We start from the raw sequence: 17,951 nt of genomic DNA, 5'->3' as shown, positions 1-17,951 counted from the left end.
CCTTAGCCACTTGAGCCACAGGCGCCAAGCCTCTTTTTTTCTTTTTAAAGGGTTGGGTGGTGGGTGGTGTCTGTGGCTCAGTGAGTAGGGTGCCAGCTCAGTATACTGAGGGTGGGTTCAAACCTGGCCCCACCCAAACTGCAACAAAAGATAGCCAGGTGTTGTGGTTGCCTGTGGTCTCAGCTTGGGAGGCTGAGGCAAGAGAATCGCCTAAGCCCAAGAGCTGGAGGTTGCTGTGAGCTGTAACGCTCCAGCACTGTACCGAGGGTGCAAAGTGAGACTCTGTCTCTAAAAAAGAAAAAAATAAAGGGTTGGGTGTTTTTCTTTGTTTGTTTTGTTTTGTTTTTGAGACAAGGCTTCTTCTGATGCCCAAGCTGGAGTGCAGTGTGGTGATCATAGCTCACGGCAGCCCAGAACTCCCTAGCTCAAATGATCCTCCTGCCTCAGCCTCCCGAGTACCTGGGCCTACAGGCCTAAGCCACCATACCTGGCCCCTTCTTAGACCTCTTCCAGGGAGACTGAGAGCCACCCTATTGTCTCTCTAGGTCAAAAGGCAAAAGCTCTTTCCTTGTAGGAGACCAGCGACAATTTACTGAAGGACAGCCTCTTCCTTGATCTTTCTCCTTTTGGAAGCTGCTGTCAAACCTATTTGCTCTTCTTTTCCCTTGTCTTTCTTTCTCATTCCTTTGTGCTTTAGTCCTTAGCTGTGTAGACTCTTTCCCCAACTATAGTAACAAATCTGTTGTAAAAAACAAGTGTTTGGGAAGTTGTACATTTATGACCTATTGTCAGAACAGCAGACAGGAGATGTTAGCTCTCTCCCATCCTAAGTCCTTCTCACCTGGGCAAGTCACACCCTCTTCAGCATCTCTTTCAACCAGGAAAACTTGAGCTTAAAGAACTAGTCATCCATTTGCAACCAAGGAAGTCCCCTTTAATGGGTCTGGATTCATGTTGTCACTCAGGGTCTCACACTTTACATCTCACTGACTAGAAAGGGTAGAAAGATCACCCTTTGGCTAGGAGGAGTGGGCAGCCTGCCCTGTTCCTGAGGAGACTGCTTTCTGTCTATACATGAGGCAACCTTAGTTGTCAGTCCCAAGCTTGATTCTGCAGTATTTTTTGTTCTGAGTTCAGGGTGCCAGTGAGAAGGAAGCAATGTCTCCTAAAGAGAAGACAATTGAGCTTAAGTAGTTTTCATCACTGATAACATAGTTTCATTCATTTATAAAAACACGCTTCATGCCCATCTGTGTGCCAGACCCAGTCCTAGGCATTGGCAGCCCAAAGGTAACTGAGGGCAGCTCCTGCCCACAGGCCTGCTGGAGGGAGGCGGATGTGTATAGTCACGTGTTGCAGCCTTAGGCTGGAGCAGAGTCCTGCCCGAGTGTCAGGGAATGCTTTGGGGAAGAGCTCGGTGGTTGTTAAGATTGTTGCCTCGGCCAACTCCACTGGGCGTCTTCATTTCCCAAGGCTCATGCCATGATTGCTAGCCATGTGACTGGCATTTTCTGTCATTGGTTGCCAAGACTTAATCAAGCCCACAGAAGACAGCACAGCAAGAAATGTGCTTTTCTGCTCTTTATTGCAGAATGGCAGGTTTTACTACTGTGCTTTGGTGGCCTGGAGTGGCCTGATGGAGGACGAGATTAGGCATCTGGCTCTGTGTGGCTCTTTTGTGACCTTACAGGAGGACGAACACCACCTACATGCAAGTGCAGACCAGGAGATGGGATCTCAAAGGAAAGGCTCCTAGTAGGAACCTGTCATTTCACACATGGGGAAACCAACCCAGAGAAGGGAGGTGTTAGAACTTCTAAACGGGGGCACTGTCAGAGAGCTTTGGACTTCCAAAGCGAGGCCATTCTCCCATTTAGACCTTCTCTGTATGATGTGATCTCAAATTCAGGCTGTGTCTAATTCTGTTATTGAGATTATGAAGTGTTCCTTGTACCTGACCTGACAAGTATTGCCAGGTTGGCAAGACACCACACCAAACAAAACCCAGCCATGATCACCAGGGATCTTCTAAGATAGAAAGAGCACTCTTAAGCTTCTTAGTGTTTCCAGAGCACCGAGTGGTAATAGTTTCTGCCTCCCTGGGTTGTCACAAGAATTAAGTGCAGTAACGAGCAGAACGGGCTTGCTGCAGTGTCTGGTACACAGTAAGTGCTCAATGAGTCTTACCTCTTGTTAGTGCCAACTTGTTCACCATTAGTAAGTGTTTGCGATTGGACTAAAGGATATAGTATATTCTAATAGAATGGCTCTTTATTCTCCAATCTCCTGACCTAAAACTGTCTGCTAGCTTATTGTACATGCCATCCCAAAGGTATGCTAGTTTCTCTTCTTGGTAGGAGTTTACATCCAAGAAGGGGGTAAGGCCAAGAGGGTTAAACTGACAACATACTTGCATTGACTTTCTTGGCTAGAAAGCCTTAATGCTGGAGGCCTCCCTCCTTCTGCACCAGCTCCACTTTCCCTGCCGCCACTGCATGGTAAGGAACTGCTCTCATCCTCTGCCGCGTTCTTTCATTTTCCTTTCTCTTCCTTCCTTTCTCTCTAACCACTCCTCTCACCCAGTCTCCTACAGCAGGGCTTTCACTACTTCACTGCACTCTTGTTCCAGCGTGGCACCCACAGTGCAGAGTGCTTCCCAGGGAGGGAGCCCAGGGGCCCTGTTCAGAATCCCTGGCTCAGTCACCAGGGGCCAGGAGGAGGGGAGTGTGGGGCAGTCGTGGCTGCTGTCACCCACCCTGGAGGACATGTGGGATCAGTTCCCAAATAAAGGGGAGTGGGTTTCAGGTGAGGCAGCCTTAATGTGCTCCCCCGTGGGTCAGGATGTGTGTCCTGAGTGGCCTTCCACAGGGGGGAATTGCTTCACAGTAATGTCCAGCAATGGGCTTTGGAGTCTCACAGATCTGGATTGGATTCCTGAATCTGTCGCTCATTGCCCGTAAAAACATTTTATATTTTTACCCTTTTTTTTAACTTGTTTTCCCCACTTTTAATCTTTGCCCTGTTGCTTGAAGCTGCCTTCCGCTCTAATGCCAGGTGGAAATAAATTCCGGTGACAGCCTGTGTGGCTCCCTGGCCACAGACTCGGGCATGAGCACCGTCGCCTCTGCACAGCCCGTCAGTGCCGCGTGCCCAGGACCCCCGCCTTGCCCTTCCTCTCCCTCACACCCAGCCACATCCTCTTGCTTCTGTCTTCCGTGCCCTGGAGTCTCTTCCCCGTCACCTCAGGATCAGCTCCCATTTTCTCTTTAGGGGTCTTGTGCTGTCTTTGAATCTGTGTGTCTGGCATGCCAGTCACCTTGCCTGCCCATGTTCCACACTGCTAACTAGACAGCCCTCCAGCCCACTGATTTGAGCCGGTCGGCCCGTCCAGGGCTCCCCATGGCTCCCTCTGCCTCGCTGGCCTCATCAGCTGGCATTGCCCTGTCTTTCCACATCATGAGGGTCGCTCTTTTTTTCTTTCTTTCCACCCCACTTGTCCTGCTCCTGAGGTACTTCACTGAGATAGCACCTCACCTTCCCTGGCCGCTCTCAGGCAGAGCTGTCCCTCGGCAACCTCTCTGTTCCTGGGTATATGCCATAGTCATGCCAGCCACAGTGCCCTGTTGCGGGGCCCCATCTCTCAGGCCTGGCTTGGTGCCCCTGTGAAACTCAGCAGGTGTTTAACAAAAGAATGAGTGAGTGAGCAAGGCAATGTGCGACATCTCTCAGGACTCGGAAGCTGCTCCAGAGATGGCTTTGGGGGTGAGAAACATCCACATTTTTACCTTTATTTTATACTTTAAAATAAATATAAAGTCAGAAGACTAGGTCTCCTGCCAGTTGAAGCCTTGGAAATAGCGCAAGTTTAAGGTCTAATTTTGGAATTCTTAGTAAAGAGATGGGATTTTTAGCCAACCTGCTTGCTTGGCAGTGACTCTACAGTGCAGTAAGCCTATGATCCTTGTATTCCCCTTTTGCAAAATATGAAAACTGGTTGTCATTGGTGATGACACAGTTGTCACCTGTCCAGAAGGAGGAGAGAGGAAGTGGTTCTATGACGCATCAGTGCCTTGGGCAGAATAGGAATGACCTTATCCCCAGAAAGAGCATGAAAGCCCTCTCTTTGCAGACAAGGCTGTAATTTGCTCAGAACTCAGGGCTAATTTGTTCTGTCACTTGTTCTTTCCTTCTCTCATTAAATATCAAGCATTCACTGTGGACTGGTACTGTGCTAATCATCGCACAGTTGAGAGAGGTATGGACCCTGTCTCCACGGAGCTAACAGTCTAGCTGGGGGACCCCTGCATGGGCCAGTCATTTAATGCAGAAGTAAATAAACAGGAGGAATGTGTCTGATCCAGAGCAGGGAGGGAGAAACTGTTCAAAAGAGCTCCACAGAGATGGCTATGTTCCTGCCAGGGTTTGAGAACACGTAGGAACTCACCAAGCATGGGAACTGTGGGGTGTGTTCTGTGCCAGGGGTGAAAAATGCAGGTGCCTGCGGGAGACGGCGGGAGAGGTGAGGCCTCACCAGAGGCTTAGGACCTGCTGGCTGCTCTGAGCTACACAAGAGCAGACTGGTCCAATCTGTATGGTGGAGATTGCCCTGATAGAGGCATTGAGGATTCATCCAGACACCAACAGAAGTGGCTCTAACATCTCAGGTGGGAGATGCTCTGAGCAGCAGAACAAAAGAGGAGGAGTGTGTTTGAGAGCCCTTTAAAAAATAAAATCGACAAGATGCAGTGACTGATTGTAGAGGGTTAGGGAAAGGGAGGAGTCAGGTGTTACTCACAGGTTGTTGGCTGAAACCTCTAGAAGTTAGACCAGACCCTGGCCCGTGGACTCACAGCGCAGTGCGTGAGCTGTGAAGCGGCTTCTAGCAGCCTGTGGGCTGTTAAACAGGCAACTCAGCCTCTGCAAAATGACCAGTTCTGGCAGGAGAAAAAAGTGACGGTTCCCCTCTTGCTCTCTCAGGAGAGAGCTGCAGAGCTTATCTTCTGAGAGTAGAAATCACCCCGTCCTAATTAAGGAGGAGGAGAAAGGGAGGCTGTGTTGCTGGCTGTGGTGAGAAGCTTGCTTTGATTTTTTTTCCCCCTTCTGTTTACTTGTAGGAGCAGGGAACTTTAGAAAGTCAAAATACCCCTGGTGAGTGTGGGAGTTTGAGAGCTCAGGCTGGAGAACTCAGAGGTTGCTTGTTGGGGGTGGGGGTGGGGCGGAGGCTGGAGTCTTTCAGAAACTCTGGGAAAGTTTGATCACAGAGTAAGATTTGATGATTTCAAACATTCCAAATTGTATATAAAATCAGCACATCGTACCCCATAAATTCAATAACGTACACAGTTATGATCTAATAAAACAAACATTTGATTTCTTTTAAACAAATTAACATTCTAATCAGTCTGTTTATAATCAGATTTAGGCTAGGTTGTCTGTGACCAAAGTCACAAAATGGTGAGCAAAATACCAAATTGGTCTTTCCTGTTTAATCCTTTAGAAAGCTACTATGACAATAGTTCATGTTGTTTAAGCTTCACACTTTTTTCATTATTTTAAGAATTATTTTTGCTAATGAAGAAGTGACTGAGAACTTGGTTTAGACTTGAGAATGAGGGAAGAGAACCTTTAGAAAACCTCCATAAAACGTATATGAGCCATCTCCCACTATACTGGAAGGGTTTTGTTCCAGAATCCCTGGAATTTCACTAGGCCTGTGAATAGAACCCAGAGGTTCAGTGAACCTGCACAAGGGGAAAAAAGTTGTCTTTATTTTGACCAAGTTCTAGTAAAATTTTGTTTTCCGTTTATTATGACTGTAGGCTTCCAAACACAATATAGTATTAGTAATATTTGTCATCATTAGAAATTATAGCTCTTTTCATATCATATAATAGTTATAGATATCTGAAAATCTCATTTATACTCATCACAACTTCAGATTTAAAGTGGCCACTAGACCGGCCTTGTGACAAGATGCAATGCCTTAATAAGCAAGTGTTTACTATGTCACATTGCTTTTCTTTTATTTTGATAACTGCACTTCAGTGTAGTTGATTTTACTTTTAATCCTATGTGTTGTGTTTTATGCAGTTAAAACACTGTTCTTGCCTAGTGCAATATCTCATGCCTGTAGTTGCAGCTTTTTGGGAGAATGAGGCAGGAAGATCGTGTGAGCCCAATAGTTTGCGTCCATCATGGGAAATATAGCAAGACCTCATCTCTAGGAAAAGAAAAAGAATAATAATGAAGATGAAATAAAAACATTATTCAAATTTCATCAATTTCACAGCTGGCTAAATAGGTCTCTGACACATGAAAGGTTAATATTTCCTGGCTAAGATCTTGTAGTTGTGGCATGGGACCTCCACCTGGTGGCAGCATACTCCTTAAAGGTTAAATCTATAATCAACAGTTGAGAAGAAACTTTGATAATAACAGTATAGTTGAATACGATTTTCAAACATTTTTGACCACAACCTACAACAAGAGAAAGACTTTCCATCATAACTTGGTGCACACATACTTACATTTCCCAAAACAATTCTTGGCCTTACCATGTGACACTTATATTTTTTATTGCATTCTAATATTCTCTTCTCCATTAAAATAAATGCTGGCTGTAGCATGTGAAACTGCAGTGTGGTGCGTCATGGTGTAGGGCCGTATTTGGTATCATAGGAGACCATCTTTCATCAAGCTTCACAGTTCATTCTGGACTACCTCAAAACACCCATACATTCTCAGGGATGTAGTACTTACATTTTAAACAATTGCTGACAAATATGAATGCATTTTATACAATGTTCAAAAATTATTTTATTATTAATGTATGATTTATGTAAAGTAAAAGGAACTGATCTTAGGTATATACTTAAAACAGTAGCCTCCAACCTTTTTGGCACCAGGAACTGGTTTCATGGAAAACAATTTTTCTACAGACAAGGGCCACAGGGTAGTTTTGGTATGAGTCTGCAAGTAATTGATTTATTATGGTCTCTGTGCAGTCAAACCTCTCTGCCAATGATAATCTGTATCAGGAGCCACTCCCCAACCCTGGCTTCATCACCTCAGCCCTCCTCAGGTCCTCAGGCACTAGATTCTCATAAGGAGCACACAGCCTCCCTCCCTCCATGCTTACAACAGGCTTAGTACCTTTATGAGATCTAATGCTTCTGGATGTCTGACAGGACGCAGAGCTCAGGCGGTGATGCAAGTGATGGGCAGTGGCTGTAAATACAGATGAAGCTTTGATCACTCATCTCCTGGTGTGCAGCCCCATTTCTCACAGGCCATGGACCAGGACTGGGATCAGGGACCTCAGATCTAAGATACAGAGTTTCTTTGTGATGGTTCTCAGCCAGTTCCTTTCTGGGCAATCAGTGGTCTGATTTCTTTCACTATTCACTGGTTTTGCTATTTTAGACTTTTACATAAATGGAATCGTACAGTATATATTCTCTTGATTTGACATCTTTTGTTGAGCCTAATATTTTTGAGATTAATCCATATGGAGTGTATCAGTGGTGTGGTGAGTAGCATTCTGCTGCATGAATATTGCACAGTTCACTCTCTTGTGGATACACCTGGGCATTGTCTTCAGTTTGGGTTCTTAGGATTCCGTGAACGTTGGCATGCAAGTCTTAGTGTGCACATATGCCTTATCTCTCTCAGGTAAAGACCTTAGGTGAAACTGTTGGCTCAGTAAATACATGAATGTTTAACTATACAGAACGAGCAAACTGTTTGCTGAAGTAGTTAAACAATTTTATTTTTTCACCAGGAAACAGAGTTTGGGTTGCTCCATATCTTTAACAACATTTTATGTTGTGTTGGTCTTTTTAATTTAGTCATTCCAGAGTGTATTGTATTTTAATTTGCACTGACCTAATGACTAACAATGCCGAACATTGTTTTAATACTCCTATTATTAGCCATTCATTTACCTTAATTTGGTGAAGTGTCTGTTGGGTTGTTTTTAATATTGATTTGTCGTTCTTTATGTGTCCTTGATGTGTCCTCTGAGTCCTTTATGCCAGAAATATATGTTTATCAATACATTTTTTCCAAGTCTATAACCTACGTAATCATTTTATTAATGGTATTTTTAATAAACAGAAATTTTTAATGTCCAGTTTAACAGTTTTTTACTCAATATCTGGTGCTTTCTCAATCTTTTTTTTTTTTATACCTGATGTTAAAATTGGAAAAAATATATTATTATAAAGGGAAATTACAAAAAACATATTTCACTTATAAATGAGAATCCAATATCCTAAACAACATATTAACAAGTTGAATTAGAAATCATTGTTCAAATAATGTACTTTGGTCAAAATTAAATCCAACTTATGTGTGCATTAGTCCTATTTTCTTTTCTTTCCTTTCCCCCACCTCCTCCCTCCTTCTCTCTCTCTGCTCCCCCCTTTCCCCCACCCCCCACCATGTCATTAATTGTCATTAATTGTCCTCATATCAAAGTTGAATACATAGGATTCGTGCTTCTCCATTCCTGTGAAGTCTTTCCCTCCCTCAGTGGTTGAGAAAATAATTTTTCATATTTATGTCTATGATCCATTGAAATCAAATTTTGTGTGTAGTGTAAGAGGTGTCAGTTTCTATTTTCTTTACATAGTTATGTCTGACACTTGAACGCTATTTGTTGAAACTGTTTTTCTTTTACCATTGAATTATAACATAAAACTTTTTAAAAATGAAGCAAAAATCTATTCAGCCAAACAGGTGAAATTGACTTTTTCCTAGTGGCCATAAACCTCTAAATTTCTTAGACCAGCCCCAGCCTGCAGTCTTGTTCTGTTATTCATTTTTAGAGTAGTTTGTTCAAAGTTACATTTTTATGCTCAGAAAGTGCTTACTCATGAGGTGTGAGGATTTATTTATTTATTTAGGAGACAGAGTGTCAGTCACATCATAGCTCACAGCAACCTCAAACTCCTGGGCTTGAGCAATCCTCTTGCCTCAGCCTCCCAAGTAGCTGGGACTTCAGGCATGCACCACTGTGCCCAGCTAACTTTTAGTAGTAATGGGGTCTCACTCTTGCTCGGGCTGGTCTCGAACTCCTAAGCTCAAGCAATCTACCTGTCTCAGCCTCCCAGAGTGCTGGGATCACAGGTGGGAGCATTTATAAAGCTACAACTTTGCATAGGGTCTGTAGCTGTGCTATCTAATATGTAGCCACTAGCCACATGTGGCTACTTAAATTACAATTTTAAATTTAGATTCTTGGGCACAATAGCTACATTTCAAGTGCTCAGGAGCCACATAAGATTGTTGGCTATGCCACTAAGCAGTGTAGATATAGAAGACTTTCATTTTTTCTAAAGTGTGGACAGCACTAACCTGTAGAATAAGAACAGAGGCAGGCTGTGTGGTTCTGATAACTGGCATTTAGCACACACCTTTCTGTGCTTGCTCTTTCTCATTCCTCTGTGCTTCTATTTCGATTCCTAGGTGTCCCATCCCAGCCAGTCCTCCTATCTGAAAATTCAATAGCTTTTATCTGTTTTTTCCTGCTTAGAAGAAGGGACTCTTCTGACTGTGCATGGAATCATTCTTTTCTGGAACCTACCTAGTGCTGCCCTGTTGAATGTCTCTCAATGTTTGACAGTCTTCCAACTGCAGGTGGGATCCCCCTTCAAGGTGCTGCCCAGAGATCAACATTTTGTCCTTCCCATCCTGATCAATGCTGCATTTCACCTTTGCCTTTACATGATAAATTTCAACCTTAGGAAAAGTAGCCTGTGTGACCTGTAGCCCTGTCCAGTACCAAGATTTCTGTTCAGTAGTGAACTTTGTTGCTGTTTCATCATGAGCAACCACATAGGAATTTGTGAGATTTTCTCTCATTGTTTGCTGGGCGTGAGCCTCACAGACACTGACGCTGCCTCTAATGTCTTTCAGTGTGGGAATTTTGCTGTCCTGGTGGATCTTCATGTATCGCCACAAGGTTCCAACAAAGATACCAGCTGGTTTTCTGAACAGAAGAAAGAGGTACAATGAAACCTTTTACTCCTTAAATGCAAGTAGCCTCTGATGCTAGAGGGAATATTAGATCTTTTCAGCTTTCATTTTTATTAGTAGGGAAAAATATTAAATGGTACTTATTCCTAAAAAACAGTTGTATTCCCTTTGGCAGACACACATCTACCCACTTTTTTTTTTTTTTTTCCATTCAGAAACTACTGTATCTGTACACTTTATATGCTATTCTATTATTTAAACCAGAAATTTCCTACCTCTTTGTTTTGGGATGGGAAGGGTTTCTATCTTAAAAAGAGGAGAAGTAGTAGTTGAAAGTGATGTCCCAGGCTGGGTGTAGTGGCTCACACCTGTAATCCTAACACTTAGGGAGGCTGAGGTGGGTGGATTGCTTGAGCTCAGGAGTTTGAGACCAGCCTAAGCAAGAGCAAGACCCCATCTCTACTAACCAGAAAAAAATTACCCAGATGCCGTCTCTAATGAAGAGTTGCCATAGGCACCTATAGTCCCAGCTACTGGGGGGGGGGGGCAAGGGGCTGAGGCATGGGGATCTCTTAAGCCCAAGAGTTTGAGGTTGCTGTAAGCTATGATGACACCACAGCACTCTGCACAGGGTGACAGAGAAAGACTCTGTCTCACAAAAAAAAAAAAATAAAATCGAAAAGGTAGTATATGGAGAAGAAATTAGTAATGGTGGCTGAAAAGTAAAAATAAAAATCCTTTGCTGATAAATAACTATATTTGCAGTCAGCTTTTAGAAAGCACTAGAAAAAAATCCTCTCCTACCCCACCCCCAAGTTTATGGGACAGACCGTGTCAGTCCAGATAGTGTCGTCAGGACTTTGCTGTCATTATTTTGTAAAGCATATCTGGTCACCGGAAGCTTAGAGAAGGAAGCCACAAGGTTCAGTGGGATGGGATTTATTCTTCGGGTAAACAACTGAATTTTCCTCATCTGAATTTTTTTTTTTAAGATGAGGTCTTGGTTACCTAGGCTGGTCTCAAATTCTTGGCTTGCAAGGGATCCTTTCACTTTGGCCTCCTGAGTAGTGAGGTTACTACTCACTGCCGCCACACCCAACTGTTTGAGACTTTTGAATATTTAGCAGGGCAACATCTATTGTCACACGTCTTCCTATAATTCCCTGCTTTAGCTTACTAACGTGTCCCTGTGATTCAGAGCAGTTCATTCATTTCCCCAGGGTGACTAATGTTCACCCGAGGGAACCTCACCCCAAATCTTCTGACTTGTCTTAGACTGGCAGTGTTCTTTGTGAATCCGCCATTCCAGGTGCGTTCTTTTCTTCTTTTTACCACCTCAGACTTTGGCCTTTCTTGCTGATATTTAGTCAGTTTTGCCCAATAGCTGATTTGGAATGCTTTCAATAAAGCCATGCACATGTGAATCACCTCATAGCCAAAGCGTGGGTGCCACCTGCAGCTGCGTTGCTCCACCTGGCACTGACCTGAGGAATGGAGGGCATGACTTAGCAAAGCTGTGCGGTGCGTGACAGGACCTGTAGAGCATCATGGCGGTGGCAGCTGCAGGAGGCCAGGTGTGCCAGCAAGCTGAGCCTTCCTCTCAAACAGAAGTAGTCAGTTCACTGCTTCTACTTTAAGTTGCTGCTCCGAAATATGTGTTCACTGCTGAAAATGCTCTGGGATGAGTTGTGTGTATGAGAAAGGAGAAAGTCTAATTGAGGAAAGGGTATGACTTTAGCCTGTGTTCAGCGTCCCAATGCGTTTCATCTTTTTTATCATTAGACCATCTCATGATCGGGATTTCATGAGTAACCAGTTTGATTGCATTTTAACAGTTGCTTTATATAGTGAAAGCCTAAGAATATCCAGTTCTTTTCTGGGGAAAAAAAAAAGAACTAATTACATGTATTAAACCTATGTTTATTTTGAGCCCAGCACAAGTAGTCTTTGTACCCAAATAGTCAAACACAAACTGTTCCATTTGTAATTTAGAGGAAGGGAGCGTAGCCCCTGTTAGCCTAGACATACCCTCTATTACTTCTCTCCTGCTCACCGATTTTAACTTTGTCTTCTCATCTGCCCCTCAAATGTCGCTGAGAGTTTTTCTTTTCTTGAGTTGCTCCGATTCTGAAGAGAAGGCGAAGCATGGTGTGGTCAGTCACTGGGGTTATCTTAGCCACACTGCACGGGGTCTACCTTTCATTTGTCAAACCTGACTCATGGAAGGACAGCCCCATAACGAGAAGGAGATAGTTTATGTGTACAGGCCTTTGCTTTATTTTTATCGTACTATTTTTAGTTCTAGCCTTATAGGGCATTTATGGCCAAATTTTTGCAATCCTGTTTCCATGTATGTCTCTCACATAGTTTCTAGCTCAGTCATAGTTGAACTCTGCATGTGAAGCAAAATTCTTTAATTGTTAAAAAAAAAAAGAAAAGAAAAGAAAGAAGGAAAAGAAAAACTAGTATGAGGCATGGCTGCCTTTCTGTTGTGTGAACAGTGCCAAACACTCAACTGGAAACAGATACCTCTGTGCTCCACAGGGCACTGCATCTGTGAGCTGTAAAATGAAAAGGCAGGAGAGATGGCCAGAGTCTGTATTTTATCTAGAAATCCACATTTGTGAGCTAAATCACGAGTGTTCTATACTGTTTGAGAGGTCCAAGTATTTTTAATCAAAGTTTGACTGTCTTGGTCCTCAGAGCTGATAAAAACTTTGTTCTTGTTTTAATTTATAAACATTCTAAGAGATCAACCTGAAATGACATTGCAGGAAACCAGTGAAACAAGTTTGAAGTGACCTGGGCAACTCTGAGCCTGCTGCAGCCTTTGGGAAGAAGCAGCTGTCTTTAGCTATCAGTTCTCCTGCAAGCAATGTGACTCCCCTTTCCTACATTAGGTTACATTTTCCTGGTCCTGCAGAAAACACTGTACACGTTATCTTCCCATTACATGGTAGGGCTTAGATTTTTGTTTTTCTTTTTTATAAATAACACCAATATATAAAACAATTGGCAGATCCAGAAATTTGCTAGTGATGTGGTCTATTGAAATTGAATTAAAGCTGCCTAATAAATGTTAAGGTACTTTACAGAAAGGAAATCATTTTCGCCATTAATAGATGACTATAGTGCAGGTTTAATAAAATCAAATGTGTGTACACACAGTCATCAACGGGAATGTGGGGGAAAATCCCACTGCTGATTTCCAGTGCTCTGTTTAACCCACTGCACAGTTCTGTTTCTTTTTCAGTAGATTTGTAAACCTGAAGCCAGAAACTTATAAATGATGGTGTTTAGGTTAGGAAAAAAAAAAATAGGAGCAAGTTTGAAAAATGGGAAATTTTGTATAAAATCACTGGCTCCTCTTGAACAAATTTGAAGATCTGGCAGTACGGTGCCTATAAATACGGTAATGGTCCACTAAAATGATGGGGCCTGTGGGGTTCCTGCTGTTGACTGGTCTGTGGTCTGGGCACCCCATGCATCAACAGGTTACAAACATACCTTTACTCCCAGGTTCTTCCCTGCCCCTAATACCCCCTGCCTGGCCACAGTGGGCATTTCTCTGGGGCCCAGTATTAGCTCCAGACTTCCCAGTGCAAGACTGGTTATGTTTACAGGAAAACATTCTTTACCTCACTGGTTTTATCACCTTGTCACACTAGTGTTTACATTAAAGTTAGCGTTTTTATCTTTTAGAAATGTGAGACTGAGGCAGAGAGAAATGAAATGAATTTCCCAGATCACACTGTGAGCCGGTATCGTGGTTATGAACAAACCTAGGTAGCAAATGTAAACCTGCAGTGTTACCACAAGCATATGTAGCATTCCCTTAAGTATTCATAGCTAAATTAAAAAGCAATCAAATGCAGTGTCCAGTGTTGACTTTCTAACATGTACTGTGTTAACTTTTTGTAAGCATTCAATTAAAAAGTTATGTACAATTTTTTATTTATTTTAGGAAGTCTGTTTATTGTTAAAAGAAACCATCAATTCAAGAGTTAAGGAATACTTGGGTGTCCGTAAACAGCGTAAGCCATCAAACGCAGAATTCACAAGATCCAGTCCCCTGTCCTTAAAAGGTAGGCACAGAGCATTTGGATTTTAGACAAAAAATAAATAAAATTTCTGCTTTGTAGGGATGGCAATTATGTTTGATGCTGACTCTCATGTTAGGATAGTGATACCTTTAAGAAATATGTTCTAATGAAGATACTTCTGGAAAGAAAATTAACCAAAAAGCCCTCAGGGCTTTTAATGGTAGTCAAAATATATAAAAATAACAAATAAAACATTCTTAAGGAAATGATAAATTCTTCAGAGGCTTTAAAAAACCTTTTGAAAGTTGTTTTTCTCTTTTATTTTTAGTTGACATGTAATAATTATACATATTTATGAAGTACAGATGCATACAATGTGTAATGATCCAATCAGAGTGATTGGTGTATGCATCACCTCAGACGCTTACCCTTTCTTTGTGTTGTGAGCATTTAAAATCCTCTCTTCTGGCTTTCTAAAAATATACAATAAGTTATTGTCACATACGATTCATTGCAGTGGAACACGAGAACTTATGTCTCCTGTCCAGCTGTGAGTTTGTGTCCATTAACCAACCTCCCTGTGTTCTCTCCTCTCCACTACCCTTCCCAGCCTCGAATTCCCACAGTTCTCTACTGAGGCACAGCACGAGCTCGCAGTTTTTTGTTTTTGTATTTTTTTTTTTTTTTTGCGACAGAGCCTCAAGCTGTCCCCCTGGGTAGAGTGCCATGGCATCAGGCTCACAGCAACCTCCAACTCCTGGGCTCAAGCGAGTCTCCTGCCTCAGCCTCCCAAGTAGCTGGGACCACAGGCACCCGCCACAATGCCTGGCCAGAGCTTGCAGTTTTGAGTGTGTACATCTGAGTGACCACATGTACTATTTATCTTTCTGTGTTTGTCTTTATTTCATATAACATGTTCTCCAGGCTTACCCATGTTGCCAGGAATGATGGGATTTTATTCTTTTTAATGGCTGACTAGTGTTCTATTGTGTATGTGGGTGGGTGTATAACATTATATATATATATATATATATATAAAAAATATATTACATATATATATAGGGAGAGCACATTTTCTTTATCCATTCATCTGTGGATGAACAGTTAGGTTGCTTGCATATCTTAGCTATTGTGAATAGTGATGAAATAAATAAAGGGTGCAGGTATTTACTTCCTTTAAATACTCCAGTAGTGGAATTACTAGATCATAATCTCAGCAGAAATCTCTATTCTTTCCCCATAATAGCCGTTCTACTTTACATTCTCACCAGTAGTGTATAAGAGTTCCCTTTGACACTCCCTCACCAGCGTTTATTATTTTTTTGTCCTTTTGATAATAGCCATTCTAACCTGGAGTGAAAGGATGTCTCATTGGGGTTTTGATTTGCATTTCCTCAGCATTTTTCCACACATGTTGGCCGTATGTATGTCTTCTTTTGAGACATATCTATTCAGATCCTTTGCCTATTTTTTAATTTTTTTTGAGGATACAAGCAGTTAGGTTACAGTGGTCCAGTTCCCTGTTGTAGTTGTACCCCTCACCTAGGAGGTGTGCCATATACCCTTGCAGTGTGCCCATCAGGTGACAGCCCACCAATCCCCTCCCTCGTTCCCCCCCCCCTCCACCTCTCTTCTCCCCTCTCCCTCCAACTTGAATTAGGTTGAGTTTTTCTCTTGTGTGGGCATGTATTAGTTCATCTACTAGCTTCATATTAATTAGTATTGAACACATTGGAAACTTTTCTATTCTTGTGATACGTTACTTTAGAAAATGTTCTCCAGCTCTATCCAGGTTAATACAAAAGATAGAAAGTTGGCATCTTTTTTTATCATTTGCCCATGTTTTAATCAGGTTTTGTTTTCTTATTGTTTGAATTCCTTGTATATCCTGGATATTAGTCCCTTGCAGATGAATAGTTTGCAAATATTTTCATTCTGCAGGTTGTCTCTTCGTTCTATTGATTGTGCCCTTTGCTGTACAGAAGGGTGATCGTCTGATACAGTCCTGTCTTTCTGTTTTAGTTTTTATTGCCTTTGAAATCTTCCCTCTAAAATCTTTCCCCAGACCAATATCCTGAAGCATTTCTCTATGTTTTCTTCTAATAGTTTTATAAATGGAGTCTTATGTTTAAGCTTCAATTCTTTTTGTTTTTTATGTATGGTGAAAGATGGGAATCTAGCTTCTTTTTTCTGCATATGCATAATCAGTTTTCCAAGCATCATCTATTAAAGAGAATGTCCTTTCCCTAATGGGTATGCTTCAAAAATCAGTAATCTGTAAATTCCTGCGTTTATTTCTGGATCCTCTCTTCCATTGGTCTGTGTATCTGTTCTTATAATAATAACCATGCTGTTTTGGTTACTATAACTTGGTAGTAGTTTTGAAGGTAAGTAGTGTGATGCTCCCATCTTTGTTCTTCTGCTCAGTTTTGCTTTGGCTACTCAGGCTCTTTTGTGATCCTAAATGGGTTTTAGGATTATTTCTTCTATTTCTGTGAAGAATGACACTGTATTCAATAGCAGTTGCATTGAATCTCTACATTGCTTTGGGTAGTGTGGTCATTTTAGCAATATTGATTCTTTCAGTTTCTTTCAATTCGTAAGTGCAAGATGTCTTTTCATTTTCCTGTGTCCTTTTTGATCTTTTCCATCAGTCTTTTATAGCTTTCATCATAGAGATCTTTCATCTCTTGGGTTAAATGTATTCCTCAGGGTTTTTTTTTTTTTAATAACTGTTGTTAATGGGATTAATTTCTTGATCTATTTTTTCAGCCAGTTAGTTATTGGCATATAGAAATGCTGCTGACTTTTGTGTGCTGATTTTATATCCTGCAACTTTATAAGTTTTAACATCTTTGTGGTAGAGTCTTTAGGGGGTTTTTTTGCAGTTTTTTGGCCAGGGCTAGGTTTGAACCCACCACCTGCAGCATACGGGGGGCCAGCGCCCTACTCTTTTGACCCACAGGCACCGCCCATCTTTAGTTTTTTTTATATATAAGGTCATGTCATCTGCAAAGATGGACAATTTTATACTTTACTAAGAAGAATGTGTTCCAGCTCCACCCAGGTTAATACAAAAGAAGTAAAGTCTTCATCTTTTTTGGTGGCTGAAGAGTATTCCATGGTATACATATACCACAGCTTGTTAATCCACTCCTGGGTTGGTGGGCATTTATATTGTTTCCACATTTTGGTGATCATAAATTGAGCTGCCATAAATAGTCTAGTGCAAATGTCCTTATGATAAAATGATTTATTTTATTCTGGGTAGAAGCCTAGTAATGGGGTTGCACAATTTTAACTCTTTGAGGATTCTCTATACTTCTTGCAAAAAGGTTGTATTAGTTTGCAGTTCAGCAACAGTATAAAAGTGCTCCCCTCTCTCCACATCCACACCAATGGAGAAGCAAGAATCCAGTGTACTCAATTCTAATATGAAGCCAGTAGACAATCTTTTACACACCCACATAAGAGAAAAATTCAAATCAATTCAAGGTGGGGAGTTTGTGCATGAGGGAGCGGGGAAAGGGGAGGAAGAAGGGAGATGGGGTGTGCCCTTTTAATGGGCACAATGTTAGGGTAGATGGCATACCTCTTGGAGGCAGGACACAATTATAAGAGGGACTTTAATGCAAACATTGTAACCTAATTCTTTGTGCCTGCAATGAAAAAAAAATAGATAAAGCTATTGAAGAAGGGAAAAAAAATGGACAATTAGATGTCCTTCATTTCTTTCTCTTGGCCAATTGTCTGGCAAGGCCTTTCGCTGCTACACTAAATAAGAGTGGTGGGGGATTCTGGGAAGATGGCCGACTGGTAGCAACCCTGGTCAGAGGCTCCTGAACAAAGGAAGAAAAACTGGTTGGAATCAGAATCTATGAAGTCAAAGACGGGGAGCTGAGCCCAGAAAGAAGTTCGGCAAGCTATAAA

General features: G+C 42.0%; 1 protein-coding gene across 1 annotated transcript in view; it reads left to right on the top strand.

Moving 5' to 3' along the window:
• The window catches only part of SLX4IP (SLX4 interacting protein), a 194,571-nt gene that overhangs the window by 115,015 nt on the left and 61,605 nt on the right, over nt 1–17,951 (top strand). Inside the window, 2 exon segments of the mRNA XM_023512152.1 lie at nt 9,919–10,008; nt 13,943–14,063. Of these exon segments, the coding sequence (XP_023367920.1) occupies nt 9,919–10,008; nt 13,943–14,063 (211 nt within the window).

This window comes from Otolemur garnettii, unplaced genomic scaffold (assembly GCF_000181295.1).
Source record: "Otolemur garnettii isolate 467f Iridium unplaced genomic scaffold, OtoGar3 scaffold00025, whole genome shotgun sequence".
Classification (NCBI taxonomy): Eukaryota; Metazoa; Chordata; class Mammalia; order Primates; family Galagidae; genus Otolemur; species Otolemur garnettii.
Note: the sequence above shows the minus strand (reverse complement) of the source record. Positions and strands in the feature narration are given on the sequence as shown.